At 40.3% G+C, this 19,430-nt stretch overlaps 2 protein-coding genes across 6 annotated transcripts in view; one reads left to right on the top strand and one right to left on the bottom strand.

Annotated features, from left to right (window-relative positions):
* VEPH1 (ventricular zone expressed PH domain containing 1) overlaps positions 1-19,430 on the bottom strand; it is a 240,610-nt gene that overhangs the window by 183,956 nt on the left and 37,224 nt on the right. For all 5 annotated transcript variants that reach the window (XM_025879871.2, XM_073898159.1, XM_073898151.1 and 2 more), the window contains exon 4: positions 17,731-17,905. In XM_025879871.2, the coding sequence (XP_025735656.2) occupies positions 17,731-17,905 (175 nt within the window). The remainder of the gene's footprint in view (positions 1-17,730; positions 17,906-19,430) is intronic.
* PTX3 (pentraxin 3) lies at positions 1,507-7,696 on the top strand. The gene is made up of 3 exons (XM_025879850.2): positions 1,507-1,783; positions 2,233-2,634; positions 6,690-7,696. The coding sequence occupies exons 1-3, from the start codon at positions 1,654-1,656 to the stop codon at positions 7,301-7,303; spliced, it is 1,146 nt and encodes a 381-aa protein (XP_025735635.1). The 5' UTR covers positions 1,507-1,653; the 3' UTR covers positions 7,304-7,696.

Here is a 19,430-nt window from a genome sequence, read left to right as displayed (position 1 = left end):
TCCTTGAGGTTTTAAAAATTTCAATTAATTTTTATTTATTTGTAGAAGTTACATATGTTCCTTTAAAAAATCTGCCTAGTCTTTTTCTTTTGACAATGTCTTTTTCTTTGTTCATGTTTCCAACTCCTTGTGGGTCTAAAATAATTTTAAACACACTTATTTTCTAGTTCCTAGCTGGTATTTTAAATAAATGAAGTTCTCGGGAGAAGGGTACCTAATCCTTTTTTTGTATCTGCCGATTCTCATCTGTAGTGGGTTGTTTCCTCATACGTTTAAATATTTTTATTGTGAATTTGTTTTTACTGTGGCAGAAAGTATACATTTGAATCTTGTACATGCGTGTGAGGGCGGACTCATCATCACAAACTCTTAGGGACCCTGCAGGGTTCAGTCAAAGAGAGACATGCTTACTTCTCACTTACTTGTGTTAAGACAGAGGGTGGGGCTATATCCACTGAAATGCAATAAGTAACTCTCTGAGGGTCTGGCTTTAGGTGAGGCTCTTACTTCCAACTCCTAATCCAGCCTAAGCTTTGCTCCCACATGGTCATTAACACTTGGTTGCTACAGAACTGGTAACCCTTACTTCCCTCTATGTCCCTCCAGGGGAGCCCTAGCATCAGCTCTCAGGCTTACAAGTTTGGTTTTGGTTCCCCCCTGTAGTTGGCCCCTGATACTTCCCTACTTTATTGGTAGTTCATTTGTACATTTAAGGTTATTATTATAATGTATGCATTTCTAAGTGTTTTGTGCAGGAGAGATGTGAAGGAAGCAAAAATGCCTAAATTTACTTTAAAAACATGATCTTTGACTCTACACCTAGTGAAATAATGCAATTTCCACATAATACCAGTTTATGAAAAGAAACATTCCTCAAATCAGCTTATTCCTCTCCCCTAGCAATTTCTTAATTTAGACTTACCAGTTTTGCTTTGTTGTCTGTCATTTTAAAAGTGTGTTCATAAAAGTATAGTTGCAACTCCAGAAGGATTAAAGATGGAATAACTAGGAATGGACTTGACTTCTAGAGCAATCAAAATTCTTACTCTCAGTTGGTTTATCTTGGAATCAGGGGAGTAACTTTCATAACTTAGACCTCTGAAACTGTGTACAAAGGAAAAGTGGGGCAAGTTTTCTATACATAAAGGACCGTGGAACTGTAAAGGCACCACAAAAAATGCTGCAACCATGATCTTGCTTCCATGCCTCTCCGCCCGCTGACTTATTTCTCCCCCTACCTCCCCTGCCTCCCTTTCATCCCTCAGTGCTACCAATTCAAGTTACAACCGCTAATCCTCAGGGGGACAGTCTTAGCCCAGTTTCCCCACCTCTTTCCCCTCTGACCCTCCTCCAATTAATCTGACTGCAGCGTAAAACTTTGCGGTCTATTATTGTGCAACGTTCACGTTTCCCTCGCCCTCCCACCCAGCCCCCTCCCCTCCAAATTTAGGGGAGCTCCCGTTACCGCAGTGCCACCGGCATTACTCATTCATCTCCATTCAGGCTTCCCCCAGCATTTATTAAGGGCTCTGGGCTCTTGCCTTTCACTCACTCTCCTCTGCTCAAACACCGCTCACTTGAGCGCTTCTCGCCTCGTCCCCTACGGCCAGCTGTGGGAAGTGGCAGAAGAGAGAACTTTGTCTCTCTCCAGCAATGCATCTCCCTGTGATTCTGTTTTGCGCTCTCTGGTCTGCGGTGTCGGCGGAGACCTCAGATGATTATGAACTCATGTATGTGAATTTGGACAATGAAATAGACAATGGACTCCAGCCCACGGAGGACCGTAAGTTTTTAACTGTTTCTCTGCTAACCCTAACTACATATCCACCTCTTTGGGTCTAAATATTATACATATACTTTGTAGCCAAGAAAATCTGCTAAACAGCATAGTTTGTTTTGCAAAAGAAAGAAGCACTTTAGGAAAGGGGGAGGTTTCAAAAAGTTATTTCTGTCACAGATACATAATGGCTTGAACCGCATGAAATCGCCGATATTTGCCTGTTTTGAGCCGCACGGACGGCAATTTTACAAAGTTCCACGTAATATATACCTGCATGAACGGGTCCTGTCATTGTCGAGATACTCACACGCTGTTTTTCCGAGGTGTCCTTAAAGGGAAGGGGGTGCTGGGGATGGGCAGGAACTTGGGACCACCGAGGGAGGTCACCTTTGTACAAAGTGCACCCAAGGAAGGCCTGGGCGGATCGGTAACGTGTGTGTCCCTCGCTCTAGCCACGCCGTGTGACTGCCGTCGGGAGCACACCGAGTGGGACAAGCTCTTCATCATGCTGGAGGACTCGCAGATGAGAGAGGGCATGCTGCTGCAGGCCACCGACGACGTCCTCCGGGGCGAGCTGCAGAGGCTGCGGACGGAGCTGGGTCGCCTGGCCGGCAGCCTGGGGAGGCCGTGCGCGCCGCCGGGCCCCGCGGAGGCCCGGCTGGCCCGGGCGCTGGACGAGCTGCTGCAGGCTAGCCGCGACGCAGGCCGCAGGCTGGCGCGCTTGGAGAGCGCCGGGACGCCGCGCCCGGAGGAGGCGGGGCGCGCCCTGGGCGCCGTGCTCGAGGAGCTGCGGCGGATGCGAGCCGACCTCCGCGCTGTGCAGGGCTGGGCTGCTGGGCGCTGGCTGCCCGCAGGTAAGGACGCCGCGCGGAGCGGCCCTCGCCCCCCACTATCCCCCCCCGCCCCCACACACCCTGCGTCTTTGTCCTCGGAACGCGCGTGGCGGGAAGCCTGGCGGCAGCCCTCTAGCCCTCTAGGCAGCTCCCTCTAGGAGCTGCTTCAGTGGAGACACACACACCTCTGTTTCTCCATGGACGCTAACAGGGCTCAGACACACACCATACAAGGCGCAAAAACTGGCTTTAAAAAGGTATTCTCCAGCCTCGAGGAGCCCAGAAGAGAGCTATAGACATAAACATCACAGTCTTGAAAATAGACATCAGGGGCCTCTGACTGACACCTGATCCGACCAGGCGGGGCAGGAGCTCTATTGGCCAGTTATAACCGTGACCTCTCTAGCTGCCCGGCTTCCCTCCGTTAGGGATTTCCACTTCTTCTAATTTTAGCCTGTCTCTCTCTTTAGGGGAGCTCTGGTTCCCCGCGCTATTTCAGGGCCCAGCCTAATTTTTAGGGACACGTTCCTATCCCTGGGCCGGCCCCTCATCTCCGCTGGTTCTGGCTGGAGACTTGAGATTGAACTTCATCTCCTGAAGGATTAGTGGAATTCCTGAGGGGTCCCCCAAGCCCTGGGGTCTGTGGAATTAGCCCGCTAGAGGGGACCTCTGAGTATGTGAGGTTTGGGATAAACCTGCTGGGCGGGATCCATAGTGAAATGGTCTGACGTAGAAGCAAATTGGTAACCCTCCTCCCCAGGGATTTGGGGGGGGGGGGTCAGGACCAAACAGGAGAGAGGCGGTTCAAACCAGATACAACTTGTTGAAGTCCCCTGTGACATGAATGAATCTCCAAACACACATGGGCCCGAAATAATACATTTGAAAGAATACATTTGAATAATACATTTGAAAGACAGTTAAACGAAATGAGACGATTTGGAGCCAAATAACCCTCCTTTATAAATCAAAATTTCTAAGAGGTAGTAGTGCAAAAATCTTTTGTGGGTTATATTAGAAAATCAGTGACTTAGTTAGAAAATATAACTTACACTGTTCCTGAGAATCTCATGAACAGAAAACATTACAGACAGTGCCATCCCTCTTTATATTCACAATAAAGCAAATCATCTGGTGGGGTAGGAGGAAGAATCATAAGCATGTGTGAGAGCATGTTTCATTTAAAATTACAGAAACCATACCGGAGTATCAGCATTTCCTAAATATTTGAGGACTGTTTATCAGTGCTGAGCATATTTTCTTGAATATTCACTACAGTTTCAGAGACTGAAAAAGCATAAAATCAAATATACAATAGATCCTCAATGTAAGTGACAAAGAGACAAATTATAATTCTGTGGCTATTTTAATGGATGAAATTGTCTTTGGCAAACCATTAGAAATGATTGTACATATAGTGTACCCCCAAAAATGAAGGATTAACACTAATTTTCACTCTCACCTCTGTATACTGGTTAGAGCAGAGAGGGATGTATTTCTGAGTTCTAAAATGTTAATTTCTTATTACATATATATTTTACCCACATGGTTTGATTTCTCCTTTCTTGGTTTCCTGCCAGCTTGGTTCCTAAGGGATTCCTAATTATTCTGTTGTCAGCCTCCTAAGAACCTGGTTTTAATTTTGTTTGGTCTTTGATAATATAATCAGAAAAACCTATTAGCTAAAAGCCATTTCATGAGAGAGTTTCTGACATTTCTGACATTTTAAAGAGGTATCAAGAGCCTCAATCACTGGTCCCCACCAAAAAAGCAACAAAAAACCTGTGAACACGAAAATTCCAACTCCATGAACTCACATAGCCAGTGTAGCCTGCAGGGGAAGCTGGGTCTCTGAGAGGCAATCAAAGAATGCTTCGGAATGCAGTCCTGACTGCCTGGGTTTATTTAAACAGGAAGTCAGTTCATTGAACTGCAGTAGGCCCCCTCTTGAACACTACTGGGACATTCAGAGACTATCTCAAATGGTCGTGCATATGGTGATCTTTTGTTCCGTGATCTTTGTTTGATTTAATTAACACAACTAGGAAAAAAAAATGTATCTACCAATTTCATTTGAAACAAGAATGCCTCATTAAGAATGAATCTTAAAAGTCTTCAAATTCAAATGATTCAGTGAAAAAGCAAATACCAAAATGTGACAGGACCAATTTGTGCTTTAGTATTGCAGTTAGTTTTATACGATTTTCTGAATCTCAGTATTTCCTTGACTATTTCTAGGTCCACATCTGTTTAATTTTTTAGGACAGAGCCTAGTCCTCAAATCACTTGCAGGCATTTAGCGTAGTTTAACACACCGCATGGATGCTTGGTGCCTGCATGTTCCTATATTCACCAGTTAGTCCTTAAAGGCTCTGGAAGCTTGCTTGTCAGAGCTATTTTATGATAAATCTTTAATTTGTTATAAAGTGAATACCTAGCCCTCATTTAGATTTTTTTTTTAAATTCTTTTTCTGGTCTCTTATAAACATATGAGGTTATCACAAAGCAGAGCTCACCTATGAAAGGTTTTAGCACATTTCCCAGCACACCTAGAAGGCCTTCACTTCAGCATCTCTAGCTCCCTGACCAAACATATGACCTGGAGATGAACTGAGGTAGGAGTTTACTATGCGCCCACCCCGGTGTCTGAACGTCTCCTTCTAAGTGCTCTTTAGCAGAAATATGTTCTCCACCAGGCCCGTTGGAAGAGTTCACTCTTCCTTAAAGATTTTCTATTGCTGCCTAAATAGTAATTATAAGCATGTGGACAGAATAAGAGTTTTTGAGAATAGCCTTGGTCTACACAGTTCTTCTGGAGTACTACATACTTCCTGCTTACACACTCATAGAATATTAGAAGGAGAATGGAAGGGGCTTTATAGATACCAGGAAAGCCTGGAGAAATTATGGGGCTCATCAAAAACTGCATGCTTGCTAATAGTAAAACAAACTGAATTCTATCTCTCCTAGCCAAATCGAGGGGTTCTTTTCCCATTAAGAGGCAATGCAGTGTTTTAGTTAAGGGTGTGGCCTCTGCAGCCACAGTGCCCAAGTTCAAACCCCCAGTTTTACCACTTAACCAGCTAGTAAAGCAGAACCAAGTTACTTGGTGCTCTATGCCTCAGTTCTCTCATTTGTAGAATGGGAATATTAAGACCATCTCTTAGGGTTGGTAAGTAGGATTAAAATGATACAGAGTGATGAGAACAATATCTGGTACACAGTGAATACCCAATAAGAGTGAGTCATCATTATTATACATTGTTGCCTTTCAAAGGTAGTTTTCTACAAACTTTGCAAAGTTTACAAATATATGGTGGGTTTATTTAAACAGGAAATCTGTTCATTTAAAATTACAGAAACCGTACCAGAGTATCAGTCTTTCCTAAATATTTGAGGACTGTTTATCAGTGCTGAGCATATTTTCTTGAATATTCACTACGGCTTCAGAGACTGAAAAAGCATAAAATCAAATATACAATAGATCCTCAATGTGAGTGACAGACAAATTATAATTCTGTGGACAGCAACAATATGTCCTAGCGTTTCATTTAAAAACGTATGTTGATGATGGGTAAATGGGTGAGCTAGGTCCATTGAATTTCATAGGTTTGTTTGTTTTTTATTCTGGAAGTTTGGTGAAGTCAAGAAGAGGGAAACAAGTCTGGCTCTAAGTTCTTGGAAATTAACAGCGTCATTGTTTGAAGTTAACGCATAGTGACTCAACATTTTTATATATAAAAAAAGTAGTAACAGAAAATAAACTACTTGTGAGGGAAAGTAGTGGTTAAAATATGGTTTCCATTATTTTCTGAGTTTGGACAATTTGGCTACTCTGCATGCCTCCTTCACTTAGATGCTTCATTGAGTAAGCCTGACAATTGACTTTCTTTATTCCCATTTTCTTTGTGCTACCGAGATCACACTTGAAGCTCCTCAAGTCATAATGTGATACAGCATATAATTTTCAGTTGTGATCGTTAAAAGTGCCTATGGTAAAATACCTAAACGTTGGAATCATCTCTGAATGAATTTATATTTTCTCTCATATCCTTCTCACTTTCTTGCTCCTCTAGGTTGTGAAATAGCAATTTTATTCCCAATGCGTTCCAAGAAGATTTTTGGGAGCGTACATCCAGTGACACCAATGAAGCTTGAGTCTTTTAGTGCCTGCGTTTGGGTCAAAGCCACAGATGTATTAAACAAAACCATCCTGTTTTCCTATGGCACAAAGCGAAATCCATATGAGATCCAGCTGTACTTTAGCTATCAGTCCATAGTGTTTGTGGTGGGTGGAGTGGAGAACAAACTGATTGCCAATACTGTGATTTCCCTGGGAAAGTGGACCCATCTGTGCAGCACCTGGAATTCTGAGAAAGGACGCACGTCCTTATGGGTAAACGGTGAGCTGATGGCTACCACAGTCGAGATGGCCACAGGTCACATTGTTCCCGAGGGAGGAATCCTGCAGATTGGCCAAGAAAAGAATGGCTGCTGTGTGGGTGGTGGCTTTGATGAAACCCTAGCCTTTTCTGGAAGACTCACAGGCTTCAATATCTGGGATCGCGTTCTCAGCAATGAAGAGATAAGAGAGACCAGCGGAGCAGAGTCTTGTCACATCCGGGGAAATATTGTTGGGTGGGGAGTCACAGAGATTCAGCCACACGGAGGAGCTCAGTATGTTTCATAAGTGTTGTGAAACTCTACTTGAAGCCAAAGAAAGAAACTCACATTTTAAACATATGCCAGTTGGGACAGTCTAAAAACAGTGCATATTAAGAACACTTGAGACTAATGAAGGGGAGAGTTGAGATCAATCTTTATTTATCTTGGCAAAATACCGAATAAACAGTTGAAGAGAAAACAGTGGAGAATGCTTTTCCAGATATTGTTACTAGATTTTATGCCATGGTGCTCTGAGATTAATGCTGTGTCTTTGTCAGATAGACTCTCAAATAATTAAAAAGGACTGTATTGTTGAACAGAAGGACAATTGTTTTACTTTTCTTTGGTTAATTTTGTTTTGGCCAGAGATGACTTTTACATTGGAAGAAAAATAAAATAACACTTGCTGTCCATTGTTCATTGTTATTGGTATGTACCTTATTAAAAAATGATAAAACATATTTATACTACAATGTGACTTAACAAATGCAAATGTAGTTTATGTGTTATAATCGAGTGTCACTTTTTTGAGAAGATAGTTATATAAGTTATATTGTAAAATGGTTTTGTATTAATTTTATTAAGACTATTTTTTTAAAGCTCTACTGTAAATAAAATATTTTATAAAATTACCCCATGTCATCTAATTATAAATTTAAAAGATGTTTTGGAGCAAATCTACACTCTTAAGTTAGGAACTAGTTTTCAGATACTAATCTATTGTGTAAATAGTAATAGTTAATATTGTTAGAAATAAACTGTAGAGTTGTTTTAAACTTTGACTTCCTATAAATCATGAGCAAGAAATTTGATCTTGGCTAAGTCAATTCATCTCTGGGTTTTAGTTTTCTCAACTGAGAAATCAAGGAATTGAGGAAATATTGATCTCTAAGTCCCAATTTGATGTTTCTATGATCATATACAATGTTCTGTCATATGTAACAGAATCAAACTATCAGAGTTCCCCAAATATACATGACGAGGACTGTTCCTTAGGGAGATCTAAGATTCTGGAAAAACAGTGACTCCTGCCCTTAAAACATACCCCATTCTCTTATCCATGCCTGAAGGAGAGGGCAGTTAAGGTCCTTCACCCTGCAGATGGGGAGGTACCTCTCAACCACACTAGTGTTCTCCTCCTGTAAAGGCTATGCAGGGCTAATAGACCATCCACAAAGCTGCTTCTGAATGTCAGCAGCAAATGCGGTAGAGCCACAGGGATAATGTGTCCACCTAAAGATAGGGCCTGGACAACCATGGGTCATCTCTGGTTTGTGAGGTTTGGAGAATAGGGCCAGGAGTAGTTACCAAACTACATTTTATAACTAGTCGAGTGTCCTTAGACAAGTTACTTAACTTCTCTGGGTCTTCTCAGTAAAAGAAGGGACTTGGTCTCTCAGTGCCTTTAGCAATAAAATCTCAAGAATCTAGGAATCTTTGATCGTGGCATCAGTATAGCTTCATCCCATTTGTGAGATCCACAAAATCAGGCTAATTCTTAGAGAAAAAGAGTGTTCACTGTTATGAGGTCATAGGCCAGTCGCAGACCCTTGGAGATTACATGACTCAAGGTTGCGGGCACAGTGGCCATATGTAAGTCTTTTATCCATTATCTCTATGACCTGAATGCTTAACTGGAAGATGAAATACTGGATCCAACTGTAAGCAGAGAGTAAGGCATGCTTTCAATTTCTACATCTCAGCATGAACTAGATCTGTTCAAAAGATCCAACACGATGCAGGACAAAATACATGCAAACTCATAGATGCTGACAGAGTTAAACAGAAGGGTCTTTTTAATTTCTCTATGGGAATTACACATTGAGGGTAAATAAGAAGAAAATAGAAGAAAAACAAGTAATTCTTAGGTTACAAAAGTAGAAATTTCATCTGCTACAGCAATAAATCCAGATAAGTGTTTCAAGGGACTTCTGATTGTTTCCTCATACCTATTTTCCCTCTTTTCCAAAGGAACAGCATTCCGGTTTCAATGGTAGGTATGCCCACTCAGAGCGCAGTCTACATTTTCCAGCATCAGTTGCAGCTGTGTGTGGCCAGATGACTAAGCCCTAACTGATGTTGAAATACTGAACGTGATTCTCTTTCCCTTCCTCCTTCCACTTGATTGGAATATGGTTGTGATGGCAGGAGTTTCAGCAACCACCTCAGATCATGAAATTCGGTGTAGCAATATAGAAGCAGCTTGAGTCTCCCGTGCTCTGAAGCTGCCTTGCCAGTCCTGGGCTGCCTGTTCCTGCACTTCTCTAACATGAAGAAAACCACACTTCTGTCATTTTAAATCCACTACTGTTTGACCACCTAATCTGATCCAGTAGAACAATTTTTTTAAAAAATTGAAAAGACCACACACACTTTATTTCCTCAAAACATTCATAGGCTATACTTAGAAAATATATTTTAGTTTTCCAAATTCTCAGGAAGTTGGCTCTCTGGCTTTTTTTTTTCCTAATAGCATTTAATGAGTCTCAGAATACATAGTGTCAGCAAAAGGAAGAAGTAAGAAATGTGTAAAACTGAAATAAAATATCTAAAAATATATCAGCATGCTGGCTTAGTCTGGCACATTGGCAAAGAGTTTCATTCACCACAATGGCCATTAAAGGCATCACTATAGCGTGGCATTATAAAATAATTGTGCAAGATGACTCAATTTATTAGGAGGAAAAAATGCATTATATATATATAAAGTATAAAATATTAGGTATGTGTGTGCTAGAGTGACCAACTGTTCTGGTTTGCCTGGGATTGTCCTAGCTTTAGCACTGAGAGTGCGAAGAATCTTCATTTCTAGGCAAAGTGACAGTTTGTCACTTTGTCACTCTAGTACATACGTACAATATTTTTGCAGAGGTATATATGATATGAACAAAATAGTTGATATATTTTCCTTGTCTATTACAAAATAACTTGGTTTTTAGTGAAATGTTAATGTCTTTAAAATATATTGAGAACGTTTTACTACTAAGTATATATTGTAGAATTTGAGAGTTTGGTATTTACAATTACTTAGTTAACTTCATTTTAACAGTTACATTTGCAAACAGAAGAAATCATTGATTTTTACTTTTTTATTAAATTTTATGTTAGGAAGCTCTTCTTTGAGAAGCTTACTGAGGCCAAAAGTTTCCAGAACTCTCTTTTAGCCACTTAATAAATAGCATTCACAAAGTTAAAAATCTTGGTCAAAGTAATTATAAACATTCACATCTATATTCATGGATTCAATGAACTGGAAAACTGAGATTACTGAGGCTTGCATTCCGTTTTATAAATCTGGACTGTGTAAGAAAACGTGCTGGTCTTGGGCTCAGAAATTCACCATAGGAACCCTAGAGCACCATCACCTACCAACTACAAGAAGTTGGGCCTGCCAACTAATCTTTATGGGTCTCACATTAGCCAGGAAATTAGAGATAACAGGACTTGCCTCCCTTGCTGAAGGATTATTATGACAATGACAAAAAACTGATAATGTATCTAAATGTACTTTCTAAAGCATAAAATAATATTTGAAACAAAAGTTGTCTTAAAAAAAGTTTTTCCAAGTTGTTCCCAGTGCATTAAGTAAAAAAGAAGCAAACATGCAAAAATACAAACGAATAAGCGAATATAACGATTCCTTTATATTGTGGTAAGCCATTCTCAGAGGCCAGCCCGGGGATGTTCCTCTCTGTGCAGGCCTTATTTTACTTCACAGCAACATCTGCTGGTGGAGTCAAGAAGGTGCAAACTCAGGAGTACAACTGATCCCAGACTTAGTTAACAATTCAGAAGAGGTCCTCTTTTGTTTCAAGATGTGTCTCTTTTTCTTGATCCACATTTGCGTTGGTTTTTTAGAATATCATTTTTAATATTTCCCTAGGTGTATTATTATTCAGTTTGAATATTCTTAATAAGATTGCTTAGTAGCCTGTTTCCTAGAAATTGGATTAATAAATTCTTTCTCAACAACCTGTAATACAGTAAACTTAAAACTTTGTTCTTAAGAATAATTGTATCATGAATTTTTAATGGCTAAGTATCTCCCTAGGGAGTATAAAACTCCACAGATGAATCTGGTTCTGCCTTTAATATTTTAATATGGGTCTGGTACATGGCAGATGCTCAATTAGGGATGACAATGACAATGATGTTGATTATGATCGTGACGATAAGAAGAATCATCATAAGCATTGACGAACTACGTGCCTGGCATTGTGCAAAGTATAACTGCTTTATCTACTTAAGCCTCACCTCACCCTATGTGGTACATATTATTACTACCATAATAAATGAGAGGTTAATTTTCTCTCTCTATTTTCTGAGACAGCTCACCCATCAGTGGTTTGAATTTTGTCTCACATAGAGAAAGAAATGAAGTGAATTTATCATAATTAACTAGACAGTCTCTTCTAGACTATTGCCAATAATTCAGAAAGGAATTTGGACTCTTGCTGAGACAATATTACATTTTCTTTCCAAAGACTTTTGACTTAAGTTTCCAATCATTTGAGGTCATCTTGTGATCTGTACCAGAGGGCCATATAAAAGGCATACTGACAGAGAGGCATATTTCCTTACCATGACCACTGATTCAGAAACGTAAGGGAAGAGACATCACTGCTTTGAGTTTTGATAGCAGTGATGTGCATTGCATCACAGAGTTCCAAACCAAAATTTGGAAAGGGTTTCCCTATAAGTCCTCAAATAATCCCTTACAGTTGGAGATAGCCTCATTTTCAGGATCTCCAATAACATTGCCAGCTTCCTGGGTAAAAGATGTGCTACGTTATGCTGTAGTAAGCACTGGTTGTGCTTTTGTATGCCAACACTGGGCAGGTTTTACAAGCATCTACATGGCAAAAAACAAGTTTGGAGAACTATTCAGGAATACTGAAAAATGACTCCCACTCTGAAAAGGTGGTGATGTCACAAAATATTAAATTACTTCTGTTATTATTTAAGCAGAAAACAAATTTATTACATAAGTGATATCTTTGTCTTATTTTTTAATTCAAAGGGAAGAAGTTAATATTTCCAATTAAGTATGATTTTAGTTGTAGGTTTTTGTAGATATCCTTAATTAGATTAAGGAGGTTCCCTTCTATTGCTAGTTTGTGGAGAGATTTTTTCTTTTTTTTGGTCATGAACAGACTTGGAATTTTACAAAAGAAGAGGATATACATATGTATATAGGTGTATATATATATTATATTCTCTTAATTATATGTAATAATTTTATAGACACACATATATACATACACAATATCCCCTTAATCAGTTTCAGGAAGTTCCCCAAAATTCCTAGTTCTCAAAAAACTTTTTTCTTTTTAAAGATTTTATTTATTTGAGAGAGGGACAGAGAGAATAGAGTGAGAGAGAGAGCTGGGGGGAGGGACAGAGGGAGAGGGAGAAGCAGACTCCCCGCTGAGCAGGAAGCCCCATGTGGGCTCGATCCCAGCGTCCCAGGATCATGACCTGAGCCAAAGGCAGATGCTTAACTGACTAAGCCACCCAGGTGCCCCATCAAAAAACTTTTTTTTCATGTATGGGTACTGAATTTATGTAATGCTCTTACTGATCAGATGACTTTTTGACCTTTTAGTCTTTTACTGGGGGGGGAATTACATTTTGAATATTAAGACATGCTTGCAGGGCACCTGGGTGGCTAGTCCCTGTCAGCCTTTGGCTCAGGTCATGGTCCCAGGGTCCTGGGATCGAGCCCCTGCTCAGCAGGAAGCCTGCTTCTCGAACTCTCCCACTGCCCCTGCTTGTGTTCCCTCTCTCACTGTGTCTCTCTCTGTGAAATAAATAAAGAAAATCTTAAAAAAATAAATAAATAAAAATAAAAAGAATGAATTGATAAGCTGGACTTCATTAGAATTAAAAACTTCTGCTTTGTGAAACACAGTGACAAGAGAATGAGAAGACAAGCCACAGACTGAGAGAAAATATTTGTAAAAGGCACAACTGAGGGGCGCCTGGGTGGCTCAGCCATTAAGCATCTGCCTTCGGCTCAGGTCATGATCCTGGGGTCCTGGGATCGAGCCCCGCATCGGGCTCCCTGCTCCACGGGAAGCCTACTTCTCCCTCTCCCGCTCCGCCTGCTTGTGTTCCCTCTCTCACTGTGTCTCTCTCTGTCAAATAAATAAATCTTAAAAAAAAAAAAAGACAAGCTTGCATTCCTAGCATAAACTCAACTGAATCATTATGAATTTTATAAAATGGGAATAACAATAGTTCTTCCCTCATAAGATACTGGGACAATTACATGACTTAAAAGACCAGAAAATGGTACACAGGAAGTGCTCAGCAAATATGAACTATTATTTCCCTTAAGCATTGCTGCAGTCATTTTGATTCATGATTTGTGATTTGTGCATCAATGTTCATAATTAAGATGGGCCTTATTTTCCTTTCTTATGTTGTCCTGTTCTTGTTTTGATATCACATATATACTAGCCTCACAGAATTGGTTGGAGAATGTTTTTTAATTATCTGAAAAAGTATAGTCAAGCCTGTAATTACTACTTGCATATAAAACTAAATTGGACACTTTTTTTTTTCTTTTGTGGGGGTGGGGGTGATTTAAAAATACTGATATAATTGTCTTATTTGTTATAGGTATATTCAGGTTTTCTAACCCCTTGGCTCCGAAGTATGCACCAAGGCAATATTGCCCGTGCCTTTAATCTTTTCTCCAAATGGAAGGACTTTTCACAGTTCCCTTCTCACTGGAAGAATTTGGAGAATACAAAACAGACAAATGGAGCCTAAGCAATTTAAATAAAATCAATTTCTATTTACATTTGATGTAAAAGTCAACATTATTACTTATATATAATTATTAGTAATGAAAAGTAGTAAAAATTGGCTTGGAATTACTGAAATATTTGCCTTCAAGGATAGATACATAAGCTCATTTAACAGTCTCTCATGACTGACTTACAAGCATAAAGGAGGCATTTCGTTTGCAATCAGGGACAGACATCTGAATAAAACGACTGAAAAATATAATCAATGGAGTAATATCAATCAAGTATAAGGAGGAGTCACCACTGGCATACAAGTCTTGCCTGGCCCCATCTGATCTACTTTCTCATTAGTGTTTTAAAATGAAGGGAGAGTGGTTCTATTCCTAAAATTTACAGATGCCAAGAACCTGGGAAGAACTGCAGATACACTGAGATGGAAGAATCGTTATTCAATAAGGTCTTGTTATGCCAAAGCAATGGGCTGAATCTCTAAAATAGAAAGTATAAAAGGATAAAAGTAAATACATAAAGCTGTTTGTTGATACCCAGTATTCATTTTAGCCATTCCTGGCAATAGCCCTGGATTTGGTTGGGGGGTGATCTGCACCCCATTCATGTGGTTCTACTGCAGTTGACCCCCATCTCCTGCTTTGATGGTGGTTCATTATCCAAGCCTGGTCAACTGAAATACTGTATTCCTTGACAACGATGATGGATTGCTTCAGAATTGGGCATGTGACCCATGTCAGGTCAAAGAGAGACAACGAGACTGAATATGTTTCTTTTGCTTAATTGGTATTCATGATGATGTGAGTTGGAAGCTGCAGAGAGCCATAACATGGAGCATGAAAATCCAACCCAAAGGAAGCAGAGCTGAGTAATGACTTTTGCGACTGCCATTGAGCCCTGAGTCAAACTATATGGGAAGCCTGATATACTTATGCACTTATCAGTCCTGTGTTCTGGTAAGAAGTTCTCCCTCCTTCCCCTCCTCTTCCTCCTACCCCCCTTTCCCCCTCCTCTTTTTTCTTTTCTTCCTCATCTTCATTATCACCATCATTGTCATCATCATCAAGTTGTTTTTACCTGGGTTTTCTATTGCTTAAAATACTACTAATGGGTAACATGGGATAATAACAGGATTTTTGTTATGGAATTCTTGTGAGGATTAAATGATATAATCCTATAATCTGTATAAAGTGCTTAATACAGTATTTGACATAAAAGAGCATGAAATAAGTTTTAGCCATTGTAGTCGTAATTGTTATTATAATCATTATTGTTATCATTGAGAGGATGACCATTAGGTGGGGATTTAAGCATTGCCTGGATACTTGAGCTAAACCATGTTTAATGTCCCAACATAAGATTCTACAATTTTTTAATTCTAGTCTTGTAAAAAAAAATCAAATCAAGAAACTGCAATACTTTAGCATTTTTTGTAGAAGTAGAAAAATGGGAGAATGCAGATTAAGGTAATATAAATCAAGGAGGAAGATCTAAAGGGGAGAAAACTATAGGTAAAGAAAAAAAGAAATCCTAATGATAGCTTCTAAAGCTGATTGCAGGGAATATATGACAAAGATTTGCAGAGCAGAAAACTTACTGAGAGACAGTAAGATCCCCTGTACTTTGCAGGTCTAACGTTGATGGGCTCATGTGAACGGTTGTAGTTTTACAGACACATTAGTCTAAATCTAAGCCCTGAAATATGTAGTCCCAACTTCTTTTAGTCAAATTATCATTTTTATGGTAATTTTTAGAGCGCCAGATCAAATAAACCAAATCATTTGTTTATTTAAAATGTTTGCAGTGAATTCAGAAAGTGCATTTTGTGTTTCAAAAGATTTCTTTGTCATTGAAAGTGCATTTCAAAAAAAGAAAAAAAAATACATGAACTAAGTTCTTGGCAGCCGCGAAGAAACACTTCATTTTTGTGTTTTGTTTTGTTTTGTTTTCAATATATCTGTTACTTGCAAGTCTAACTATCATGGTTTTAAAATGTGTGGTGTGTATACGTGTTTGTAATATCATATAAAATCTGTTCCAAATATGTAGTCAAGGTGGTGAAAAATGTATAACTGCTTTTCTGGACTTTTAGAAAATTTTGTTTCATGATTAAAAGTTAAATTAGCAATTCAATCCTGTAGCCAAAGAAAATGAGAAATGAATGATACTGACTAGTAATATCAATGACAGATCTTTAGAAGGGAACACAGGTAGAGTGATGAAGTTCCACTGTCATGGCTGGGGTTCAGACATATCTGGGCATCTGGTAGACCACTGGGGTGGCTGGTCAGATGTTCTGGAGAGAACTCTGCCAAGAACTCTTCTTGGGAATGTCTGGTACAATGAAACAAACCTTAGTCCTTGGTGGGCCATAGTCATTTTGAGAACTAGATGACTGATTTCTTGCTAGCCTCACTCTTAGCTGGATAGATGAGCCCAGGAAAGAGAGAGACCATTTTAGGACAGATGGATACGTTTTCCTGCAAACTTGGGAACAGGTTGGTATTGGGAGCTAAGCAACTCCACTCTGGGGCCTCTCTACCAAAGTGTAACACCAAGGAGAAAGACAGGTGTTTCTCCCCGCTTCCCCATCCTGCCACAGGCTGCCACATGAAATTAATGTACCCCGACTGAAGCTTCGGGGGTAGCAGCACAAAGGAACAGAGGTTGCCATCCCTGGCAAGACAGTGTGCAGTAAAATCCATTCCTGAGCCCTCCAGGGTAACAGCCACAGAGTTTGCTGGGCTTAGTGTGGTGGAAGTGGACACCACCACAGCATGCTGTGCCAGGAAGCATGGAGACAATAACAGCATGGGTTTATGGACTGGTCTGGATACCAAGAAAGAGAACATTTGTGGGGACCCTTGGGGACTTTAAGAAATACTTGGTCTGGGAGGGTTGATGTTCAACTTGAGCACATGGGGTATGTGACAGTAAAATGTGGGCCAAGATACTCATGGACCTCATACATTTTTATTAATGAGAACTGGGGACATTGGGTGCATATCACATAATACCATATACTGTTCTCTGATCCCAAATTAAAAAACAAAAATAAAATGGTTTCTGATAGATCTAAAGCCAAAGGAAAAAACTTAAGACAAAGTGAATATTTTGATTGGACTAACCTGATCTCTTTCATGCAAACGTGAAACAGTTAACAGAGATGTCCTAATTTGATTTTTTATGGTGGTATTTAACACAATTACAAATTAGTCCCAACATGTTAACATTTAAGAAGTCTTCATGTGTTCTCTGGCATGTTTTATCTAACATTCCTTGCTTTTGGAAACCAAAGGCAGAAAAGGTTTTCCCCCTGCCACTGAGAACAGTGGGACATGTTCTACTCAGTGCAGACAGATACGTTCTTCACAATTGGTAGCTGGACAAGGTAACCAGAAGCATGGAAAAGACCATTCTCCAAATTGAGAGACGTATAGTTAGAAGAGAGAGAGCTTACAACTCCCCTGTGAATCCAAATAATTCATCTGCCCAGTGAAGAGACATAGACTCAGCCCGCCCAAGAAACCTCACCTCTGTTCACCAGCCAACTAATGGCAAAGCAGAGAATCTAACATACTTCTCAATACTCCAGGTCTCCCTTTCCACAAACCATAAAAATGGTTCATGAAAATACTTTAAAACCACTCCTAAAAAAACATCCCCAAGCTCAGCCATTGCACCATACCTTGGAGTATGCTCTTTACTATAACGTCTGTGTGATCAGCCAGGAGATCTGCCTTGGTGATTGCAGCCAGGGACAGGTAGTTGGACATATTCCTGCACAGTTCCTTGTTGCTTCTGTGGAGGAATTTCACTGCTATGGGGATGGCTAATGCCATCACAGGGGGTCGGTTGTAATTCTGAGGAAACATAAGAAAGTGACAAATAATAAGTGGCTCATTATTCATTCATCCAAAAAATATTTATTGAGCTAATTTCCAGAGTACAGCTGTGAAAACACAGGCCCCACCCCGTTTTCATTGTATTTGGGCCTCTGGGAATTCTTGCCCTTGTTGGGGAGCCTTGGAGGGAAACAGGCAGCAAACAGCCCAGGCTGATGAGGGCACGGACAGGCAAAGTGCAGGTTGCTGAGGGAACAAAGGAGGAACACCTAACCCAGTCCTGGAGGGTGTCAAGAAAAGACTTTCTGGAGGGAGTGATGTCTTAGCTGGACCTGGTGAATGAACAGGAGATGGTTGCGTGATGGCAAGGAAAGGGATGGACAGCAGGAAAAGCATGTGTGGAGGTACAGAGGTGATGATGAGCGTGCACCATTGGAACTGTGACTAGTTCAGCACAGTGGGAGTGTGGTACATATGGGAACGTTAGGGTAGGGAGGTGAGCATAGGGACAGGAGAAGTAAAAGAGGCGTGATTATGAAAGGTCTAGTATTCCGTGCCAAGGAGTTTGGAATTGATCTTTAGGGTGATCAGGAGTCAGTGATGACAAAAATAACTCATCAGATTTATACTTGAGTTGACAACCCAAGAAATGTTGAACAAGGTGCTTTCTGACTATATCTTTATTATGTTATGTTAATCACCATACATTACATCATTAGTTTTTAATGTAGTGTTCCATGATTCATTGTTTGCATATAACACCCAGTGCTCCATTCAGTATGTGCCCTCTTTAATACCCATCACCAGGCTAACCCATCCCCCCACCCCCCTCCCCTCTAGAACCCTCAGTTTGTTTCTCAGAGTCCATCATCTCTCATGGTTCATCTCCCCCTCCGATTTCCCCCCCTTCATTTTTCCCTTCCTGCTATCGTCTTCTTCTTTTTTTTTTTTTAACATATAATGTATTATTTGTTTCAGAGGTACAGGTCTGTGATTCAACAGTCTTACACAATTCATAGCACTCACCATAGCACATACCCTCCCCAATGTCTATCACCCAGCCACCCCATCCCTCTCACCCCCCACCACTCCAGCAACCCTCAGTTTGTTTCCTGAGATTAAAAATTCTTCATATCAGTGAGATCATATGATACTTGTCTTTCTCTGATTGACTTATTTCATTCAGCATAATACCCTCCAGTTCCATCGACGTCATTGCAAATGGCAAGATTTCATTCCTTTTGATGGCTGAGTAATATTCCATTGTATATACATGCCACATCTTCTTTATCCATTCATCTATCTATGGACATCTTGGCTCTTTCCATAGTTTGGCTGTTGTGGACATTGCTGCTATAAACATCAGGGTGCACGTACCCCTTCAGATCTCTACATTTGTATCTTTGGGGTAAATACCCAGTAGTGCAATTGCTGGGTCATAGGGTAGCTCTATTTTCAAATGTTTGAGGAACCTCTATACTGTTTTTCAGAGTGGCTGCACCAGCTTGCATTCCCACCAACAGTGTAGGAGGGTTCCCCTCCT

This window comes from Callorhinus ursinus, unplaced genomic scaffold, assembly GCF_003265705.2.
Source record: "Callorhinus ursinus isolate GAN/ISIS: 27379988/994484 unplaced genomic scaffold, GSC_fseal_2.0 scaffold1, whole genome shotgun sequence".
Taxonomy (NCBI): Eukaryota; Metazoa; Chordata; class Mammalia; order Carnivora; family Otariidae; genus Callorhinus; species Callorhinus ursinus.
The sequence above is the reverse complement of the archived record's forward strand: the minus strand, read 5'-3'. Positions and strand labels throughout refer to the sequence as shown.